This window comes from Artemia franciscana, chromosome 20, assembly GCF_032884065.1.
Source record: "Artemia franciscana chromosome 20, ASM3288406v1, whole genome shotgun sequence".
Taxonomy (NCBI): domain Eukaryota; kingdom Metazoa; phylum Arthropoda; class Branchiopoda; order Anostraca; family Artemiidae; genus Artemia; species Artemia franciscana.
This window is the reverse complement of record NC_088882.1, coordinates 35552014-35573826: the sequence shown is the minus strand read 5'-3', so window position 1 is coordinate 35573826 and position 21813 is coordinate 35552014. Positions and strand designations below refer to the sequence as shown.

Here is a 21813-nt window from a genome sequence, read left to right as displayed (position 1 = left end):
AGGACCAGGAACATCAGCTTCTATAGAGGTGCATACAGGCCTTACCCCTTGGTGGGAATCATATAGTAGTTTTTTGTGTGCACATAACTGTGTTGGGGGGAGGGGGCTTAGAGAAGGAGTCAACACAATAGAAATAAGGAGGCAAATTATCATTTTCCTATTTTTTTGCAGAAGGTGGTCTTTCTCATGGCAAAATATTCCCTTCTCCCCTCTATTCAGCTAGGGTCATTTATAGATGATTACCAGGTATTATTTACAGTCAAGAGCGCAACAAGGATTTGTTTTCGGGGGGGGGGGGGGGGTACAAAAGAAACTTTAGAAAACGTACCAAAAAATTGTTTATATTCAGTTTTGTCAAGTATTTACAAGTCAGACAAGCACTTCGGGGGGAGGGGGGTCAAACCCCTACCCCCCATCTGTATATGGCCTTGTTTGCAGTACTGCAAGGTAGTATCATCTTAACTTATTGTTTAAAGGTTAGAACTCAGTTGTTAGTTAAATATCTAAAGTTTGTAATTAAGGAAAAAATAATCAAAAAGTTTATGATAAGATAAGATAAGATTTATTTGCAAAAAAGCCTGCAGGCCATAGTAAAACACATACAACTTTAAACAAACACCTAATTGCAAACAACTTTAACAAGCAAACAAACTTGCAAACACTTTATAATTCAGAAACATCCGTAAATAAACTCTTAACGAACTAACTCCTCAAACATGATTCCCTATGCTTAATCCCTAAACGAAGAAACTTACACAACTGTTTAATAGCATGTCCATTCCTCTCAGCCCTTCGCTCCTTTAACCAGCATTCACTCCCCAACACTCGTCCAAAACATTCCTTCCGCAACTCAGACAGCTCTTCATACTCGGATACAAAATGAACTAAATTTTCATTCCCCCCGCCACACATAGGGCAAAAGTAGGGGCCTGCCTCCTGCCTAAACTTTCCCAAATATTTCCTTCTGATACCTAAATCTAAACTATCTCCTCTTAGCAACAAACAAATTCTTCAAGTCCTCCCTACTCAACCCAAATTTAAAATAAACTTCCTCTCCTCAACACTCTTTAGCTTGGGAGTAAAACCTCAAATACACCAATTGGTCCTTTTGAGTTTGCCACTCTTGGATTTCTTGGTCGTTTAGGATTCGCTGAACTTCCTTCCATACTGAAACGCTTCCATCCACTGGTCCTTTACCTTCATTCCACATCTCAGAAAGGCCCGAAATGTCCAATATTTTCTTGACCTGATTTGCCCACGAATCCCGTCTACCGTCCTTCAAACTCTCCAAATACGCTGACTTAAGAAGCCAAACTCTAGGTAGTCTAATTATTTTCTCCCAATATTTCACCATTTTAACCAATCTACCACTCCTTAAAGTGAAAAGCCCAAAATCTCCTTTTAATACCACTGAACTAATTAATCCTTCAAGCCTAACATTCTCTTAAAATATCTTAGTTGAACTACTTCTAACTTAGCGGCTTTAGCGAAACCCCAAACCTCCGACCCCCAATGTAGACTAGTAACTACTTTTGTCTGGAACACCCTTTTCTGAATCCTCATGTCAGCTAGCTGACCTAAATTACTTCTCAACAGCATATTTGTTAACCTTTTACCCCTTAAATTACAATCTTCCACATGCCTAGACATCCCCTTTAGTGCACCCAGATAAACAAAATCCTCTTTAACCTCCAGCATCACTCTTCCAAAATTAAAAACAACCTCAGAATCAACCTCTCCTTTGCTCCTAAATACTAGTACTACTGACTTCTTAGCATTTAACTCCAGATCTTTCTTTTCTAAGTAATCTTTTATTAAATCTAATTGCTTCTGAAGATTCTCCCTACTATCCGCCACTACTAGTATATCATCTGCAAATAACATATATGATAGCCTGAACCAATCCAAAGATACAAATGGGGCTCCATTATTTTTCATAAAACTGTCTAAATCATTAACAAACAAGGAGAAAAGCTTTGGGGATAAAGTACATCCTTGTTTCACACCCAAATGAGACGTAACCAGTCTAGAAAATTTCCCCATCATCTTTACAACAAACTTCACCCTCCAATACATAGCTGCTATTATCGCTACAAAACAAGACGGCAAGCCTATTTCTAACAGGCTTTCAATTAACAACCTCCTGTTTACCGAGTCAAAAGCACTTCTCAGATCTAAAAAGGCTACGAATAGCCGACCATTTTTCCCTCTATCATATTCCCTTCTCAATATTTCCAAAGTAGAAATATGGTTAACAGTGCTGAACGTCGATCTGAATCCCGCTTGTACCGGACTCAGTATTTCCTCTTTATCTAACCAATCTCTTAGCCTAAACTCCAAAACCTTACAAAATAGTTTACTTACCACATTCCTCATAGAAACAGACCTAAATTTTTCATGTAACATTTTATTGCCTTTCTTAAAAAGAGGCATGCTACTGAAATGTCCCACGAGTGAGGCCAATAAGCTTTCTCCACTACAAACGAGAAAACCAAGGCCAACATAGGCATTATACTTGTCCTTCCCAACCTCATGACCTTTGTAGATATACCATCTATTCCTGGACACGAGTCATCCTTCATCTTTTTCAACTGATCCCAAATTTCTTCTTCAGATACAGGCCTAATTAAATCGTAATCATTCTGCCTTAAAGGGTATATATCATGAAAAGAGAAATCACCAATGCAACAGCACAAACACAAAAAAAAAAAAAGAGAGAGAGAGACAGAAGGAGAAAAGGAAGACTGTTTTCCTAAATTAGTGATTAATATAGATATAAAAGGGGCCGTCCCCCCAATCAAAGTAAGAAATAGGAATAAATGTGCTTCTGTAATTCCAAATTAAATAAAAAAAAATACAACTAAAACTATATCATTTTTTTTAATTCCTAAATTAGTGGTGCTAGGAACATGTAAATACCTAATTTGCTTCTAGTCTTTCACATCACTCCATCACAAGGTTTTGGATAACTGTTGATCCATCCATTGAAGGGATCAACAGAGAAACCCTAAGGCATAAAATTGGCAGTTCTGGCCTTTCTTGCGCCCTGGGCAAAATCTTGATAGCACCCCCTGCCCCCTCTCCTAGAAATTTTGAGGCTGCATTTTAAGAACATTTTCATTTGTTAACAAAATTTCCATTTATTAACACTTATTTAAATTTTACCTTCCTTAATTTATATGGAAAAAGATATGGGGAAAATGAAATTTTCAGATGATATTTGTTTATACTTACTGCCAACTTTGCCCTCTACTTTATTTTAATAAAACTTAAATTTCAAAATTGCAAAATGATCATAAATGTTAGATTAGTTATTTGAAATTTTGCACCCCTAAAATTTCTGTGCCCAGGGCAAGTGCACCCTCTGTCCACCCAAAAAAAACACCTCCAAAGCATAACATCTTTGACCTGTCTTAATCTTGCATAGGATACATGAGTATTAACTAATACCTGGAAGTACTCATCCCTCCTACCTATTTTAAACAAAACAACATAAAATATGATTCTATATCATACAGGCCTACTACAATCATGATTATGCCGCAACATAAAGCAAGTACTTCTAGCTGCCCTGTTGTCAGATTGGCGCAGGTGATCTGGTGGTCAATTAAAGAATTGGTGGGCATCTGCCAAAAAGACCTAAACCCTGTTGGCGGATTTCAAAGATTTGGGAGAAAGTGGGAGAGCTGCTGGCTCCAGTTTGCTGAAGAATTGGCCCAAGATCGTGACAAATGAGAGTCAACCATACGTAGTCTTCTAGATGCTGGATGAGGCGTCTTCGTCTGGTCCTGCTAAAAGTACAAGTAAGTAATCCACTGCTGGTAAAAGCCATGGAAAAAATTATATAGCCTATAGTTGACTTACTTGTGGAGGGATGATAGCTCAGACTAGTTTAAGGAGTCACCATTCATCAGCAAAGACTTCTGTCTCTTCAACAAAATTCAGAATACAGCTTTTGTCAGCAAGGAGCCCATCTGCTGCAGAAATTCATCAACAGGTTTGCAGGGTGTACAGTGACAGTATTACGAGTGAAAGCAAAGTCCATAAGTGGGTATAAAAGTTCAAAGATGGCCATGGCAACATACATGATGAGGACTTTCTGCTTGCCCTTCTTTGATTACAGACAATTTAATGGCTTCAGTGGAAGTGAGGATTTGTGAGAACAGGGACTTATAAAATTGTCTCTGGAGCATGTGGAGCAGAGGACCACAAAAATTACAGATTTGAGTGTATAGTGAAGTTCTTGATAAATTATCCTGAAGAAGTTGATGGCTTCTTGAGTCAGATTATAATTGGAGATGAAATATAGGTTTGCATCCGAGCACAGAATGGAGACACACATCCTTGCCCATAAGGCTGAAGGCCAAACAGCATCTGTCCAAGTGCAAAATCATGGTCTTGGCGTTTTGGGATAGGCATGGCGTTTTGTTGGTCAACTTCATTCCATAAGGAATGACTATCAATGCAGAGCCTTACTGCCAAACCCTGAAAAAGCTATGCATAACAATTCAAAATAAAAGACACAAAATGCTGACAAAGGAAACTGTCCTTTTCCCATGGCAATACAATACCTCACACTGGAGGTCAGACCCACAATTTGCTGGACAGTTTTGGCTTGGAAGTTTTAGACCACCCACTCTCCAGTCATGATCCTGTGCCAAGCAATAACCATCTGTTCCTCCACCTCAAACAACACCTCAGTGACAACTGATTCAATGATAATGACAATGTGAAAATAGCAGTGAACTTTTGGTTACCAGAGCAAGTGACAAGTCTTTGTGAAGAGGGTATTTTAAAATTGGTTGAGAGGCATAAACAAACTTGGCAACTATGTCAAAAAATAAAGTAAAGTGTGCACTTTCTGAAAATAAATTTGTTTTTCTTAAATAATCTTTTATTAAATTATAGATTCTCCACAAATTTTCCTAATTCTTAATGCTGTTGATTGCTTCTTCGTCATTAGATTAATTAGAAGAAAAGAATAACACCTGTAAAATGCAAGGGCAATATATAATTTGAGCTACATACATTATGGGGGGATAATGAAGTGATGGTGTTTCTAGGAATCCTATTAGTAAGAACTTTAGAATTTTTTCTAAAGTAAAGTTTTTTCTAAAGTAAGATCTTTAGAATACATAGTGTTTCCTTCTGTGGAGTTCAACATATAAACTAAAAATTAAAAAAAAAATAGGAAAAGGTGGATGAAAGTTGAAGCATGTACAATATACTTTAACTACAATTTTTATGCATGTTCTGCAAACAAGAATTGTATAACCAACAGCCAACCACAAAATATGGTGAAAATAAAGATATTTCCATTACTGAGCTATGAATGCCTTTTTATGCTTTTTCCAAATATGGTAATTGCTTTACAAAGAAATTCAATTTTAAACTCTTTGTGGACACTCAAAGATAATAGAGTTTTCTCAAATTTTTGCCTATACCAAAGAGCTTAAAACAACAATTCCTAATTCATTATATGTAGAATAATTGTATTTAACATATTTCAATTGGAGCTCTACTATACTTCACCCCTGCTCCCTAATGTGCAAATAAACAGCCTGAACTATATATTTCCCATGTGTTTTCTAGTTTGTGATTTTATCACAAACTAGTTTGTGAATAATAAGGCATCCAGTGGTTACCTATGTTAACCTTATTTGTAGCTAAGTGATCAAAAGATCTCCACCTTTACTAAAAATAATTTCTAAAAGTAAATGAAAGTGGTTTCCATACAGAAACCTGTTAATGACTATTACTGTGAATATTATGAAGCAAGAATTTTTTAAGCCTATGAAAAGGTTTATGTTCTAAACGATCATTACATTTAGAAAGAGCTTGGTAATTTTGGGATAGTTTATATTACTGACCTACAAATAAGGGGAACATACCACTCAATGCCTTAAATTTCTCTTTTTAAATACAATAATTGCATTATTTGGAAATTCAATTTTAAGCCCTTTATTTATTATTATTTATTAATGCCAAATATGGTAAGCTTTCAAGCTTGTCACACTAAACATAATAAAAACAAGTTGTGACAATGCTGACAACATAATACACACATACAAATCTATGAAAATAACAACTACAACAAACACTGACAAATAATACTATAAATTATTTAAAAATGATTTACTTTGAAAATTTGTTTCTGCTAGTCTTGTTTTGAATCTGTTTATGTCATCTGTTAGAAATGTTTCAGGTGGAAGGCCATTCCATGGCTTCCACATCCTGCTATAAAATGAATGTTGGCATATTTTCCTTTTTGGAAGTGAGGTACAATTTATGTGGGTGATAATTAAAATGTGAATGTGTCATTAAATGTGAAGAACTGTGATGTACTTATATTATCAATGCCTTTGCTTATACGGAATGTGTTAATAATGTCTGCCCTTCGATTCCATCTCTTTGGAATTGAAGACTTGGCAATCCTAGCCTGTGCAGTCTATTTTCATGAAGCAAATGTTTCAAATATGGTACAAGCTTAGTTGCTCTTTGCTGTATTTTTTTTCAACCCTTGCTCTGTCTTTTTATTCAATGGATACCATACTGAGGAATTGTATTCAAGTATAAGTCAAAATGTTGATTTATAAATGGCAATGAACGAATAGACATTAAAATTACAGAAATTGCATCTGACATGTAATAGCTGATAGTTTGCCTTACAAGTTACTTCAGAGACATACCTGTCAAACCAAAGACTAGAATCAAAATGAACACCATGGTTACTGACATTTTCAACAGGTAAAATTGAATGTCCAGCAAGATGGTAATGGTAACTTTGTTCTACTTTACAAAAGTAATGGATAACCCTACACTTATTTCTGTTGACAAACATGGAGTTGACAGTATACCAATTGTGCACTGCCTCCAAGTCTTTTTGGAGCAATGAACCTTTATCTGAATTTGTTTGAGGAGCATTAAAGCTTTACATTATCTTCAAACATTTTAACTGTGGAATGGTGGACAACAAGAGGCAAATCACTGATGAAAAGGCAGAAAAGTACCAGACCAAGGCAACTACCTTGTGGAATGCCACTTAAAATCATCTCAGCAGAGGACAAAGCATCACCTACAATCCCTTGCTGTGTCCTGCTTTTATATACCATCAGAAATAATACCTTATTTTCCTATTTTATATACTGCTTTAAGCATCACTCTTGTTTAAACTGGTTTATATGTAAATTGAATCAACTGTGTCAAAATTGAGAACCAGAAAACACATAGAAAATATATAATTCTGCTTATGTATTTGCAAATCAGGGGGAGGGTAAAGTATAATGTAACTGCAGTTGAAATGTGACAACTATAACTATTCTGCATATACTGAAATAAGTATTGTTGTTTTTAACTATTTTGTATAGCCAAATATAAGAGAGAGTTATTATCTTTTAGGGTCTGCAGTGGGCTTGAAATTGAATTATCAAGTAAAGCAATTATTTTATTCAGAAAAGACATAAAGAAGGGATTGAGTTGTATGTTCACTTTATTCATAGGCCAGTAATATAAACTGCCCCAAATTTATCAAGAGCACAAAAAAGGCATCAAGTAGTGTGTTTACCTTGTCCTGTGTAAGCAATAGAATCATATCTAAATTTGCCAATAATCCTAGCAGTTTGATCAAACAGTTTGTGGAAATGAATTGTAAATAAGGAGCAATGCAGCTAAAAAGTAACCAAAATTCTAAGAAACTCTAAGTAACCAAAACTCTCCAAAAATCAAAGCAATTTAATTTTGATGTTATCCAAAATGTTTAAAATTGATCAAGTTTATTGTTACCTATCAAAAGCTACAAGGCTGGGAAAATTAACCTAATTTTTGAAAATGGCAGGATAATAAACTCAAACATCAAGTGACCTTAATGAAAATCATGCCATAAGATTCACCATATCTGAGAGTCTTACTGTAAGGGTTTCAAGATTTGTAAGGGTTCCACAAAAATCTGGAATTTTGCATTTCACCAGAAGCAAAGTCATAGATGCATGTTTATTTGTTTTTTTCAGGGGTGATTGTATCAAACCAGTGATCCTAGAAGACATGATCAAAAATATGGAAGGACAGCTAGACCCTCTTGAATGCCCCTTTTGCCCCTAAAGTAATCTGATCATATTATTAATAATGTCCAACATATCATTGATCATTTTGTCCAACATGGTTGAAAGTTCGGTAAAATTCTAATCCATTGCTTGCTATCTTGGAAAGTTGTTGGGCTAGAGAATTGAAACTTTCAGGGGTGTGTCTACAGGCTAAAGTATATCCAGAGAAGTTATTTTGAGATCCCTAACTATACCCCTTCCCCCTTCTCTATATAACGCAGTTTTTTGTGCATTACAGCTTATATTTTGGTCAAATTTGATCCTATATTACTATTAAAAGTGTAAATCCTTGCTTACCTAAGAAAAATTCAACTTTTCACTGTTTTTTAAGCTACTATATTCCATAGTTAGTTCACCGGCATTGAAAAACAATTATTACCTTTTATGGTAGAGTTCAAAATGGAATGTAGGCATTCAAACGCATCCCCTGTTTGAAACGTCTTATCTTTAAATGGCTTTTGACAGGGGTAATACAGATAAGACTTTGAACTTTTAAGGGGCTTCTCACTCAAGATTATGATTCATTGCTACAATTGGGTAAGGTTTATGTTATATGTGTGTCAATAACATTTATTTTGTAAATCATAACAGCATAGAGAAAGTCAATTTCTTCAAGAAGGCCCAATAATGATTCTTAGAAACCTGAAGAGAGGCGAAACAGAAAGTTAGTGGGAAAAGTAAGCACAAGTCCTAAATACGTGATTGACATAACCGTAACGGATACGCTCTCTTTGGGGGAGTTTGGGGGGGGGGTAATTTGAAAAAATTAGAAAGATGTATTTGTAACTTACGAATGGGTGATCAGATCTTAATGAAGTTTGATATTTAGAAGGATCTTGTACTTCAGAGCTCTTATTTTAAATCCCAACCAGATCCAGTGACATTGAGGGGAGTTGGATGGGGAAACCGGAAATCTTGGAAGACGTGAAAATTGAGGTATCTTTATCTTGCAAATGGGTGGTCAGATCTTAATGAAACTTGATATATAGAAAGATCTTATGTCTGAGATGCTTAATATAGATGCTTATACAGAAATTACTCTGTATATGAAAGGGGTTTTTCCTCCTCAACGCCTCTCTTTTTACGCTAAAGTTTGACACTTTCTGTTAACTTTACTTTTTAAAACAGTAAAAAACTTTACCGTAAAGAGCGGGGTGTTGAGGAGGAAAAGGCGCTTTCATATACTGAGTAATTTCTGTTCATTTTAAGTTTTAATGTTGCTCCTTACTTTCAGTTAAAAGCACTTGTTTTTTTTTATTTAATTTATACCATAGTTTAATAAATATATATTTAAAATTATCAAAATAAACCAAAAATAAGCCCTTAATGAACATTAATTACAACACAACTATCCAGAAAAGAAGTTTTACAAAGGAAAGTAAAGGATCATATTAAACTTAAGACAAGCTTCAACACATTCCTATAACATTTAAAGCTCAATGTTTTGTGAAAAACCAGGAAAGGAAAATATATAATTAATGAAAAAAATCAAATAGTTGAGAAAATGAGAATTTTGTCAGCCAGTAGCAAAATATGAAGACGAAAATAAAGCAAATATTTCGACAAGGACCTCTGAATAATGGAAGTGTTTTCAAACAAAATGAAGTGGTGAGGCTTATTGTGCACGTGTTGGGCCAAGGCAGAATCAAAATTCTCGGGCCTTTGGTGCAAACTATGACTTTGTTGATTGAATATTTGGGTTTCAACAATCCCTTCTCCCAATTGTTGGCGTTTTACCAATATAGAAGATTTAGAAATGTTACACACCCCTTAAAATTTGAAAACTGCTATTTTTCACATTTCTAAATCTCTTTCATAGGGTGGTATCCAGGAAATTTCCAAGAGGGAAGGGGTATTAAAGATTTTTTTTTAGGAATCTTTATAAAACAAAAACTATGAAATGCATGAAAGACTTGTTTATATTTGTTTCATTGTTTCGTTTTTACGAGTCGGAGAAAGGTTTTGGACAGGGGATACAGGGTACATACCCTTTAGCCCTCCTGGATACGGCTTGTTTTTTCCTAGCCTATTTGAATTTAATGGGAAAAGATTGTATTAATTTTCTCACAACCTCCCACATTAATTAGTCTTTTAAATACCGGATGACACATGGAAAGGTAATTACAAGTGATATAACAATTCCCCTGGAAGCCGGAACAGCTTTCTGGGATCTGAAAGGAGCTTTAGATGAAGTTATAAGGTAATTTAGCATTCTTATTTTTAATATATTTGTGGAAAATTTATAATGACAGAAATATCATTAAAGACTGCTTACAAATCCGTAAGTTGTTCATAAGTCTTCTTTGTGTTTGTTGAATTGAGAAATCCCATCTAAGACAGTGTCAAATAACACAATTTAGAAGGTGTAAAATGCGTTTTGAAAATATAGTGGGGGGGAGAATTTGTTGTTCTTTTTCAAAGAAAACACACATAAAGGCATTTTCAATGAAAATATAAAAAAAATCTAGAGGGGGAGTATGGGGCGGTTCCCTTGTCCCTCCTGTAATTGACACCACTGGTCTCAGATTTCTGTTTTGCCTCTCTTCAGGTTTTTAAGAATCATTATTGAGCGCAATGGACAGAACAACAGAATTTGGGATTGCTATATGTCACTTGGTTAATATCAAGTGCCATAAAAAAGGATTATTCAAGTGAAAACAAAGAAGTAACGCTAAATTTTTCAAAAATTTCTCATAAATATATTAAAAATAAGAATGCTAAAATACCTTGCAACTTCATTAAAAGCTCCTTTCAGATCCCGGAAAGCTGCATGTAACCTATTTTTCACGCCTTTGGTATATTTTCCAAACAACACTTGCAATATAAATAGTTGATTTATCGAAATATAATCCTTCCTGAGCCCTGCCTGAATATCTATCATATTACTTTGTGAATTTAACCATTTGTCTAACCTAGAACACAATTCCTTGCTAAAAAGCTTACTTACGCTGTAACCCAAATTAATTCCTCTATAACTACTGTGCAATGCCCTATCACCTTTTTTATAAAATGGAACTAAAATAGATCTAGACCAATCCACAGGTCAATTAGATTTAAACAACAAGTCCAAAAATATTAAACTCAAAATTGGAGTGGTACTCACCCTACACTACTTCCATGCCTTGAATAGAATTCCATCCATTCCAGGTGACGAGCCTCCCGTCATGATTTTTCATTTCATCAAAATATCCTTCTCTTTTATTTCTGCTATCAACTTGAATCAACTTCTTTCAATGGTAAATCAACTAACTGTTTAAAACCTCAAACATCTCACTCCTCTGTTACTCACATTAACTTCCTCAAATTTATCATCCAAATATGCAGGGCAAGTTTAAACTGCTGGGAAGAATAAATCATTATTCAAAGTTTCATTTATTCAAAAAAAAATGTATTGTTTCCACTTTTTGTTGAAGTTATACCTGTTTTCTCTCTCTAGTATTTATAAGACTATGCTATATTTCAATGTCTGGACTCCAATTATATTTTAGCCTGATGAAGGGTTATAAAGCTTCAATATGTAATTCATGAAATAATGCATTCTCAATCTGATGGAATATTTTTTTTTGAAATAATACTCTGCAAGATACCCTTCCATATGTTCTTCTCTTCTGCCATAAGTGGGGATGTTATCTCTCACTTCCCTCCATGTCTGTTCTATATTTTGGGTATGTGCTCCTGTTGTAGGGTCAACAAAATTTAGGCTGTGATTGACATGCAAATGCTGAAACCCATGGTGGGCAGAAATTAGGACCTGATATCTTTATGTTTCTCTGACTCTTAAAGCTCATGGGATGTAGGGAAACACATTTTGCTACTTCCCTAATTTTTAATATATTTATGAGAAATTTTTGAAAAATTTAGCATTACTTCTTTGTTTTCACTTGAATAATCTGTTTTTATGGCACAAAGAAGACTTATGAAAAACTTATAGATTTGTAAGCAGTCTTTAATGATATTTCTGTCATTATAAATTTTCCACAAATATATTAAAAATAAGAATGCTAAATTACCTTATAACTTCATCAAAAGCTCCTTTCAGATCCCAGAAAGCTGTTCCGGCTTCTGGAAAAAAAGCTGTCCCGGTAAGCTGTTCTGGCTTCCAGGGGAATTGTTATGTCACTTGTAATTACCTTTCCATGTGTCATCCAGTATTTAAAAGAGTAATTAATGTGGAGTTCAAATATTGAGAAGACTGTTTGTTTTAATGAGAATGTAAATATGTGGGAGGTTGTGAGAAAATTAATACAATCTTTTCCTGTTAAATTCAAATAGGCTAGGAAAAAACAAGCTGTATCCAGGAGGGCTAAAGGGTATGTACCAAAATATAAGCTGTAATGTACAAAAAACTGTGTTATATAGAGGAGGGGGAAGGAGTATAGTTAGGGATCTCAATATAACTTCCCAGGATATACTTTAGCCTGTAGATGCATCCCTGAAAGTTTCAATTCTCTAGCCCAACAACTTTCCAAAATAGTAAGAAGTCAATGGACTAGAATTTTACCAAAAATTCTTTTAGGCTACCTATGTCTTTAAGGACAACTTGATCCCTACAGACCCCAATGGAAAGGCTGCAAGCAATGATTTTTGCACATTTCTTACAAATAGTACCAGCTAGGCTATTGGGACATATTTAGATATTGCTTGGGGGATTTTTCTGGCAGGTAGGAGGCTTAAAAGAGGATCTTTCCACAGAGGAGTTTTGGTGGGTGAAGGGATTTTTCCACAGAGAGGAAGCTGGATTTCTTGACATTATTCAAAAAACCATCAGAAATTAAATTGTAAAAACCTCTTTTTTTGACTGAAAGAAAGGAGCAACAGTAAAACTTAAAACAAACATAAATTATTATGTACAGGCTATGAAGAGGGTTTCCCCTCCTCAATACCTTGCTTTTTAGAGTATAATTTCTATAGAGCTTTGGTAAAGGCTTATTATTCTAATCAAAGTGCAATCATTTCTGTTTGCTTTAATTTATAACATAGCTCCTTAATTTGAGTAAATTTAATAGCCTAGGAAAATAGGTCTTGGCTAAGCCTCACTTACTTTTTTCATCTTGCTGTTATGAATCGAATTATTCACAAAGAAAATATGTTCTTCATCGTTTTCCATCCAATTCAGGGATTTAATAATGATAAAGTTTCCTACATAAAACACTAATACTAGAATCAAAAGTAAGATTGATTTCCCAAGCTTTTTCATTTCAAATTCTACGCTTTTAAGACCCGTTCCAGATCCATCCCAATCTGGATTGAACGACTAATCATACAAAACCGAAAACGCGAAGTTTTAGAAACGCTCTAATTAACCCCTTTATAAGAAAGGTGTTAAGAGTGAATGTAATAAGTTATAATCATAGAGGAATTGGCGGTAAATATTTCTTAACTTATATAATTGACTTACCAATAAAGTGAACATAACACTCAATGCCCTTTTTTATGTTCTTTACGAGTATAATAATCGCTTCTATCGCTAATTCAAATTTAAGCACTTTTTGAGCTATTAAAAATGACGAATTTTCAATTAAAGTATGCATTATTGGTCGTTTTCGACAAGATTATACTCCGTTTTCTCAGCACCAAAATTATTTATAGTTGGGTTAAGTTAGTTAGGTTAGGTCAAAAAGTGCTTAAATTTGAATTTGCGATAGAAGCGATTATTATATTTGTAAAGATTATTGATATTATTGATCCAAGAATTTTCAGTCTTGGATCAATAACTGAGAAGTACACGAGTCATCAGAGAAATTTTTTAGTCTTTAACATTGACTGTGAACTAGGATTTAATTCAGCTGATAGTAAAGCATTGATGAAAGATTTATCATTTTATGATATTGCTATAAGCCGTGGTTGATTCTTTTCTAGGACCATATGGGACCTTTTATAGGACCATCAATGCAACCATAATGACAGATAAATACATTAACGCAATTCGGTCTATGTCAAAGTCAACATTGCTGAATATAAGTTAGGAAATGAGGCTAGAAGTGCGTTTTAAAACAAATCAGGAGTTAATAAGAGTTCTTTTTGGATCATTTTGATAAATGCTTTCCAAAAGAAAACGTCAGAGGCTACGGGAGAGCATGGAATCGAACGAGAAGATACAAATCCCTTACACTTAGGTCATCCAGATGAATTGAGTTTCCTAGATGAAAATAAGCAAATTGAATTATTTTTTAGAGGTCTTGTAAGTTCAGGGCACAACAAAAGGACGAATTTTCACTTGAAGTATGTATTATCAGTCGTTTTCGACAAAATTATACTACGTTTTCTCAGCACCAAAATTATTTATAGTTAGGTTGGTTAGGTCAAAAAGTGCTTAAATTTGAATTTGCGATAGAAGCGATTATTATATTTGTAAAGAATGCTAAATATGGAAGTATCTAAATATGAAAAACAAGCAAATATTTCGACAAGGACCTCCGCCAAGTCGTCCTCAGTGCTCCAAAAAAAAAAAAAAAAACAAAGAAAGAAAAAAAAACAACAGCAAAATATTTGCTTGTTTTTCATATTTAGCTACTGGCTGATAAAATCCTCGTTTTTTCACCTATTTGTTGTTTCTCTTTTCATTTTTTATTCCCTTTCTTTGTTTTCATACGGTGTGCAAAAGTGCCTTGAAAATTGATGTTCCTGAAAGGTGCAGGGGTTCACATCCAAGCGTAACAATTTTGTCATATTTCCGCGATCTGTTGAGTGTTTTTAGCGTCCAAGGAGGAGCTACCCCTCTTTGTTATAGTTGATCCTCGTGACGTACTAGCTATCCCTATGAACCAAGCACTATTGCAGCATTTCAATTAAACGAGTACGTGAGAATGTTAAATTTTATCGTCGAAAAGCAGGAAACCTCGATACAACCCCTAGGCCCTGTAGTTTGGCCCTCAGTGCCAGCTCAAGCACAACCTTCTGTTCCTGTTGTGTTGAGCAATGTTCCGAGCATTGTAAATATTCGAAACCCACTTAATCAACGTGATTTTGTCGAAAAACTTGATTGTGCCAGGTAAGGTCCTTACCTGGGACTTGGTAAGGTCCAGCACATTGGTGCTAGAAAGGACAAGTTAGTACTAGATAAGTCTGACAAACGATCAGAGGGTACTGCTGTTGCTGCAATACCAAACACGCTAAATATTCGAGCGAAGGTTGTGAGGCACAAGTATGCCGGCATTATCAGGATGGGCCAAGACTAAGATGTTTCACAAACACTTATCCTTGTTAGCAGTGTGAACAAAGCAACCAGATTTGGCAATACGTCCGTAGTCAAGTTAAAATTTACATTGAAAGATGAATTAGATCATGCTGTTTACACGGAATCAAGATTGAATTTGGCTTATTTCGAGTTACAGTGCCGACCGAGAAAGCGGTTTACAAATACTTATTCTTTTTAGAGTGGATCCGTTTCGATTATGTCAATCACATATCTAGGACTTGTGCTTATTTTTCCCACCAAGTTTCATCCGATCCCTCCACTCTAAGCGTTTTCCAAGATTTTAGGTCCCCCGCCCCAATTCCCCCCAAATGTCACCAGATCCGGTCGGGATTTAAAATAAGAGCTCTCAGACACGATATACTTCCAAACATTAAATTTCATTAAGATCCGATCACCCGTTCGTAAGTTAAAAATACCTCGTTTTTTTTTCTAATTTTTCCGATTTAAGCGTCACTCCTCCCCATATGGTCGAATCGGGGAAACGACAATTTCTAATTTAATCTGGTCTGGTTCCTGATACGCCTGCTAAATTTCAGCCAAGCTTACCTGGAAGTGCCTAAACTAGCAAAACCAGGACAGACAGATCGACCGACCGACAGAATTTGCGATCAATATGTCACTTAGTAGATACCAAGTGCCATAGAAACTTAGAAACTACAGTCGCAAATACAGGCTTCCCAATGGTAAGCTGAAATCTTCGTCTTTTACTATTGTAGATATATCTTTGAACTATTCAAAATACTTCCTGCTTGAATTATTTGCGAATAGGACTTCTTTAAATGTTTATTTAAAAGTTAATTAACAAACAAAACTAGAAAATAGAATAAAGGCACACAGTTCAAAAATTCATTACAACACACACAAATATATTTTATATGCATATGCAAACTTCAAGCACGTACGCCGGCATTTTGTTTCGGGGGGGGGGGTAATAATGAAGAGGTTTTATTTAATATTTGAATAAAAAGTACTCAAAAATCCAAGATAACTTAGAATTTTAGAGGAGGAGCAGACCTCAAGCCCCCCCCCCCCCAAACCCGTACGTTCCTAGCTAACTTAGAAAGTAAAGAGAACATGCAGCTTATTATGTGGCTTAAGCCTATTATGCAGCTTAATATGCAAAAAGCATCAGAAACCAAGGTTGGAAAGTTCCGCACCGAAGTTTTATTTTGAGAAAAAATCAAGTCAAAAATTCAGAATTTCAATTTGAAATAACACTCAGTGAAAATTAGCCAATTTTCCCAGAAGACCCCTTAACTTCCAAAAAGCGAAACATGTCATGAAAATTGGGGTTAAGCTGCCTATTCCCTGCAGAGATATAGCCTACCCCCAGGTTCAATACAGCTTACTGTAATTCCGAGCAAGAAAAAACCTTTTCACATAGGCCTATTTAAATGAAAGGGTCATTGAGAGAAGTGGAGGTTTTACAATTTTCAGTAAAATATCAACAATACAAGAGAATCACTACGTACTTAATAACTTTATTCATGTTAAAAAGAAAAGAAAAAAACATAAGATTTTTGGCACAAATATTGAAGAATATACCACATATACCGATATACTATTGTGAATATAGTTACTAGTTATTACCAGTAAAAAATTTCCAATGCAAAATTGTGCGTATTTGACAGCTTTCTAAGCAAAAAAAAACAAAAAACAATAAAAAAAAAAAGGTTCTAATTTTAAGAACTGTCAGTAAAGACTTAACAATACAAATTTTTTTCTACATATGCAAATAATAAGAAATAATAGTAAATAAAATAATACAATAAATAATAAATAAATTATACTACAAATAAAAAGACAATAAAAAATTAAATAAAAAGCAAATGCTAAATCAAAACGTAACACAAGCACAAACGGAAAGATGGTGTATCAATAAGGATGGAGATGTGCTAATGCACTTAAAAAAATCTTGTCCCTTGAAGGGTGAATATTCTGACTTGGTGAGTGGGTAGATCTGTAACTAATGAATCCATGAGTATTTTATCCTTTTTGTCTCTTCCCCCAAAATTCAATATCTCCCCCAAGCTCTCCTCCCCCTCCAGAATTGTTTTCGCATATGCATCATAGCTTATTTCTGATTAGAGTAAAAAATAAAACAAATGGCACATAATTATGGTTCAAGTTCTGAATGAATTTCAATTGTAACTAGATTACGTTCTAATTCTGAGAACTGTCACTTAAGACTTAACAATACAAAATTTATTTTGCATATATGATGTGAATAAAGAGCAAGATCAAAGCAAATAAAATAAAAGTAATAAAGAAAATAAATAAATAAAAACTAAATAAAAATCATAAGCAAGATCAAAATGTAATTGTTGTATCTACAAGGATAGAGATGCATCAATGCCCTTTTTAAACAGATCTTTTTTCTTAATGGGTTATATATAAATTCCTAAACAGTATTATTAAGAGCAGTTTTCAGGGTTTATAATTGAAAAAATAAAAAGAAGTGTCAAATGAATTACTTCAAAGGAATATAAACTAATAAAAACGCAAAGAGAAAAGGCAGTAGCAAACTAGACAAAGTTAATCAAATTTGTGCCATTTAAGCAACGCAATAAGCTAATATCTTTGGATGAGTACAAATGGCACCAGATTTATAAAATAAAATCCCTAACACTCCCCTCTCAAGAATAGAGTTAGATGCAAGAATTAACGCAGAGCGGATTTTGTATGTTTTTTTGCAAAAAAGCCTAGGGGTTAAGAATTAATAGATGAATTCAAAAGAATATTCTTTTCCTTTTGAAATGCAAGCATTTTCGTAATTCTTGAGGGGCCTATAGTTTTTCAATCCTTTGCTAAAAATTCCTTTTTGGTAGAAATGCAGTGCATTTTTAAGCAAGCAAGGTAATACCCGATTCCCGAAAATATCAACTCCGTCAAACGGACAAAAAAAAGAAAAAAAAAAGACCACGATACAAGAGCTAACACATGTTAAATTCCAGATTCAATTTGCTTATACTTACTGCCAACTACACCCTCGACTTTATTTTAGTAAAACTAAATTTGAAAATTTAAAAATGATTTTAACATTTATATTATTTATTTGAAACTTTGTGCCCCTAAAATTTCTGTGTCCTGGGCAAGTGACCTCTCTGCTCCCTAAAACTGCCTCTGGGCATCAGAGCAATTTTCAAAGGGTTGTTGGAGCACAAATGGTCACAATTTCTTGAGTTTTCTTAGGGAATTACACCCAAATTAGCCTTAGAGGGCAATAGAATTCCCACGATCCACCTCTAATACTGTACAATGAATGTTCTCCAGAGCTAATACATGTCAAATCTCATGTTTTTTTTTAAATGAAATGAATTTTAGGAGTTACTAGAATCATTTAAAACATTTTCTTTTTTGAAGAAAGGATTTCCAAAATTCTATGGGTGAAGAGAAGTTGGCAAAGTGAGCCTATAGGCCAAATTTTAAAGCAAAGAGGGGTAATAACCTACCCCCCTAAAATAGCACCTCTATCAAACTGACTAAAAAAAAATACTTTTACGGCTAGCCTTCTCCTCTCTAGAATGGTGACTTAACCGAGATGATAAAGAGAAAATAAAGCTGAAGAAAGTGCATTAAATTAGAAATTGCCCCTTCAAAAAATCTAAGATATAAGGGTTAAAATTTGTCAAATTTTATATTTTTTTTCAAAAGGAAAAAATTTCAGGAGTTAACAGATTCATTCAAAACGATATTTTTTTGAAATAAGGATTTGCAAAGTCCATAAACTTATGGGGTGGGGGGACGAAATAGGCATAAAGACCACTTTTTAAAGCAAGCAGGGTAACACCCTGCCCCCTGAAGCTGAACCTCTGCAAAACTGACTTAGAAAAAAGTTTTAACGGCTATTTTTCTACTACCTAGAATTGCATCAACAGAATTTACGCCCACAGAAGAAGCTGAAACAATCACACACAAAAAACTGGCCACTAGAAAGGAAAAATTATACTTATTTAAAAAACTCCTATGAAAACTATATTAAAGCAAGCAATTAAAAACAGGACTAAAATTCATCATGTCTTGTTAAAGCTTCTCCGAAATCAGTTGCTTGGGAGCCAACAAACAAGTCATATTTGTCCAAAATTTCTTCTTTTGTAAGCTTGGCGTCTTCATCGGTGTCAGATTCATATATTAGGTGCTTGGCCTCAGCAATTGCATGGTCAAAATCAGGTGGAATAATCCAGTTTTTAACCTGAAGGGAAAAATAATTAGTTACTGTTTTTTTAATGAAGATATACAAGTCAAGCATAACTGTCATTTACTAGGTGAGCATAAATATCCAGTGGCATTGCCTGGGAGGTGGCAACATTCCTTGCCGTCTCCCACCACGCCCTATATTTGGAAAAATACCCTTATTAAGTACTTTCATTGAGAAATGGCTTTCTATTGCTATTTTTATCGAAAAAAAAATACAAAAAATCGGCCCCGTTCGTAAGGTTGAAAAACTCAGTTTCGGCATTTATTTTGCAAGATAAAAAAAATACTTTCACAAAAGCGCTAAATATACATACTTGTAACTTTTTCAACTAGCCTGTTTTCTGCATTCACCCTTTGACAAATCTATATATCACCTAAGAGGGAAGGCCTGAGGGGCTTGCGCCAACTCAAAATTCCCTGTTATTTTTTAGTTTAACCTCTTCCTCAGAGCAGCCACCTATCTTTTTCGCTGTATGCTTTGATAACTTATTTGAAGTGCTTCAAGGCAACAAAGGGCGTCTTCACTACAAGTGTTTGTTCCCTCTCATGTGTCTAAGTAGGTTCTACACTTTTAAGACCTATCCCACATGAATAGCCAGGAACTATCTTTCTCTTGCTCACTCTATGCTCGAAGCTACTACCTTTGTTATTGCTAGTGATACTACTCTACAAGATTTATCCTGAAATTAAGGATTTTTGTAGTTTGGTAAGATTTGATTCAGGAGTTTTGAGAATCCGAGATTTCTTAGGAAGCACAGACTTTTCCTGAATGTCTTGCTGACTTTAGCGAGAAATCAGGATTTGGGAACAAATATAGTATCAAACATTCTTTGAGCCTGATCTATTCTTCTTCTCATGACATCTTATGATGTTTTGAGTTCCTGCAAACCGCCAAAACTTGAAGTTAAAAAACGCGCTCTATTACATTTCACCCATCTAAGATAGAAGGAAAAGCCAGAAGGGAAATAGCAGTAAGCTAACACTAACATGCAGTAATACTTATTCTAGAATCAAAGAAATCCGAGCATATATTTGAATCAACATTGTCAAGCAAAACATACACGTCCTGAGTCCTGTGGTGGCGCAGTGGATTTGACCTTAGCTTGGTAATAAACACGCATCCGTGATCTGCCTTCTGGCAAAAAATGCAAAATTCCACATTTTTGTAGATAGGAGCTTGAAACTTCTACAGTAGGGTTCTCTGATACGCTGAATCTGATGGTGTGATTTTCTTTAAGATTCTATGACTTTTAGGGGGTGTTTCTCCCTATTTTCTAAAATAACGCAAATTTTCTCAGGCTCGTAACTTTTGATGGGCAAGACTAAACTTGATGAAACTTATATATTTAAAAATCAGCATTAAAATGTGATTCTTTTGATGTAGCTATTGGTATCAAAATTCCATTTTTTAGAGTTTTGGTTACAATTGAGCCGGGTCGCTCCTTACTACAGTTCGTTACCACGAACTGTTTGATACGGGACCCAGAGATCGAATCATGCTGCAGGAATGCACTGCAGGGCCGACGCAGGGACCTTAGTAGTCAAGAAGCATCGTTAATCTGATACAATAATCTGATACATACACGTCCTGTGATGTTGGCATTAGCGTGAAAAAACAAGCAGCATCAAGAGATACAAGTCAGCGTTAGTTAAAATTTCCTCGGTAAAACGCAATGGGATTGTTTTCAGTTGAGTGGCAACACTAGTAGTGACCATACCATCAACTACTAGAAATAGAGTTATTAGCAGGCTTTTAGACTTTTGAGGCAGGATTTTTAGCTTTTCTGATCGCTTATACTAGGAATAGATGAAAGTGATGTTGGGTGCTGAGAATATCGATCGAGCTTCACTTACCTGGGAAGTATTATTAGCGAAGATGGTGGATACAGCGAAGATCTTATACGTAGATTAGCCAAGGTCCAGATTGCTTTTTCACAGTTGAAAAAAAGGTTGGAGGATTAGGAAAACAAGTCTACAAACCTAGCCCTATTAATAAGGGGGTAACCTAACCTATTGGTTGGGTAGTAGATCTTAGGTTGACTAGGGCGAGAGTGCCATGACTGAGGAATTTCTTTACACGGGTAGTGAACAAGAATGAAAGCAATACATTATTCTCTTGTCAATGTGTTCGCCAAGTTTAGGCAGTAATTTTGATCTTTTTTGGCGATTACAATACTGGAAACCAAACTAATGACATTGATCAAGAGTGGTTCTGAAACGCCAGCACTTCTGAAGAAGGAGGAGGAAAAAACCTATTAGATATTTTCCAGACACATCATACAAGAATGTATTTCAAACAGTAAGCTGTTCGAAAAATGT

At 34.9% G+C, this 21813-nt stretch overlaps 2 protein-coding genes across 4 annotated transcripts in view; both read right to left on the bottom strand.

Annotated features, from left to right (window-relative positions):
* Positions 1-13316, bottom strand: part of LOC136040186 (glycosaminoglycan xylosylkinase-like) — a 74839-nt gene extending 61523 nt beyond the window's left edge. For both annotated transcript variants that reach the window (XM_065724336.1, XM_065724335.1), the window contains exon 1: positions 13141-13316. In XM_065724336.1, coding sequence (XP_065580408.1) covers positions 13141-13296 — 156 coding nt within the window. In that variant the 5' untranslated portion in view covers positions 13297-13316. The remainder of the gene's footprint in view (positions 1-13140) is intronic.
* Positions 13317-16066: 2750 nt separating this feature from the next.
* LOC136040185 (calumenin-A-like) overlaps positions 16067-21813 on the bottom strand; it is a 31998-nt gene continuing 26251 nt past the window's right edge. Inside the window, exon 7 of one of the 2 annotated variants that reach the window (XM_065724333.1) lies at positions 16067-19489. In XM_065724333.1, the coding sequence (XP_065580405.1) occupies positions 19301-19489 (189 nt within the window). In that variant the 3' untranslated portion in view covers positions 16067-19300. The remainder of the gene's footprint in view (positions 19490-21813) is intronic. The other variant, XM_065724334.1, reaches the window with a different exon arrangement.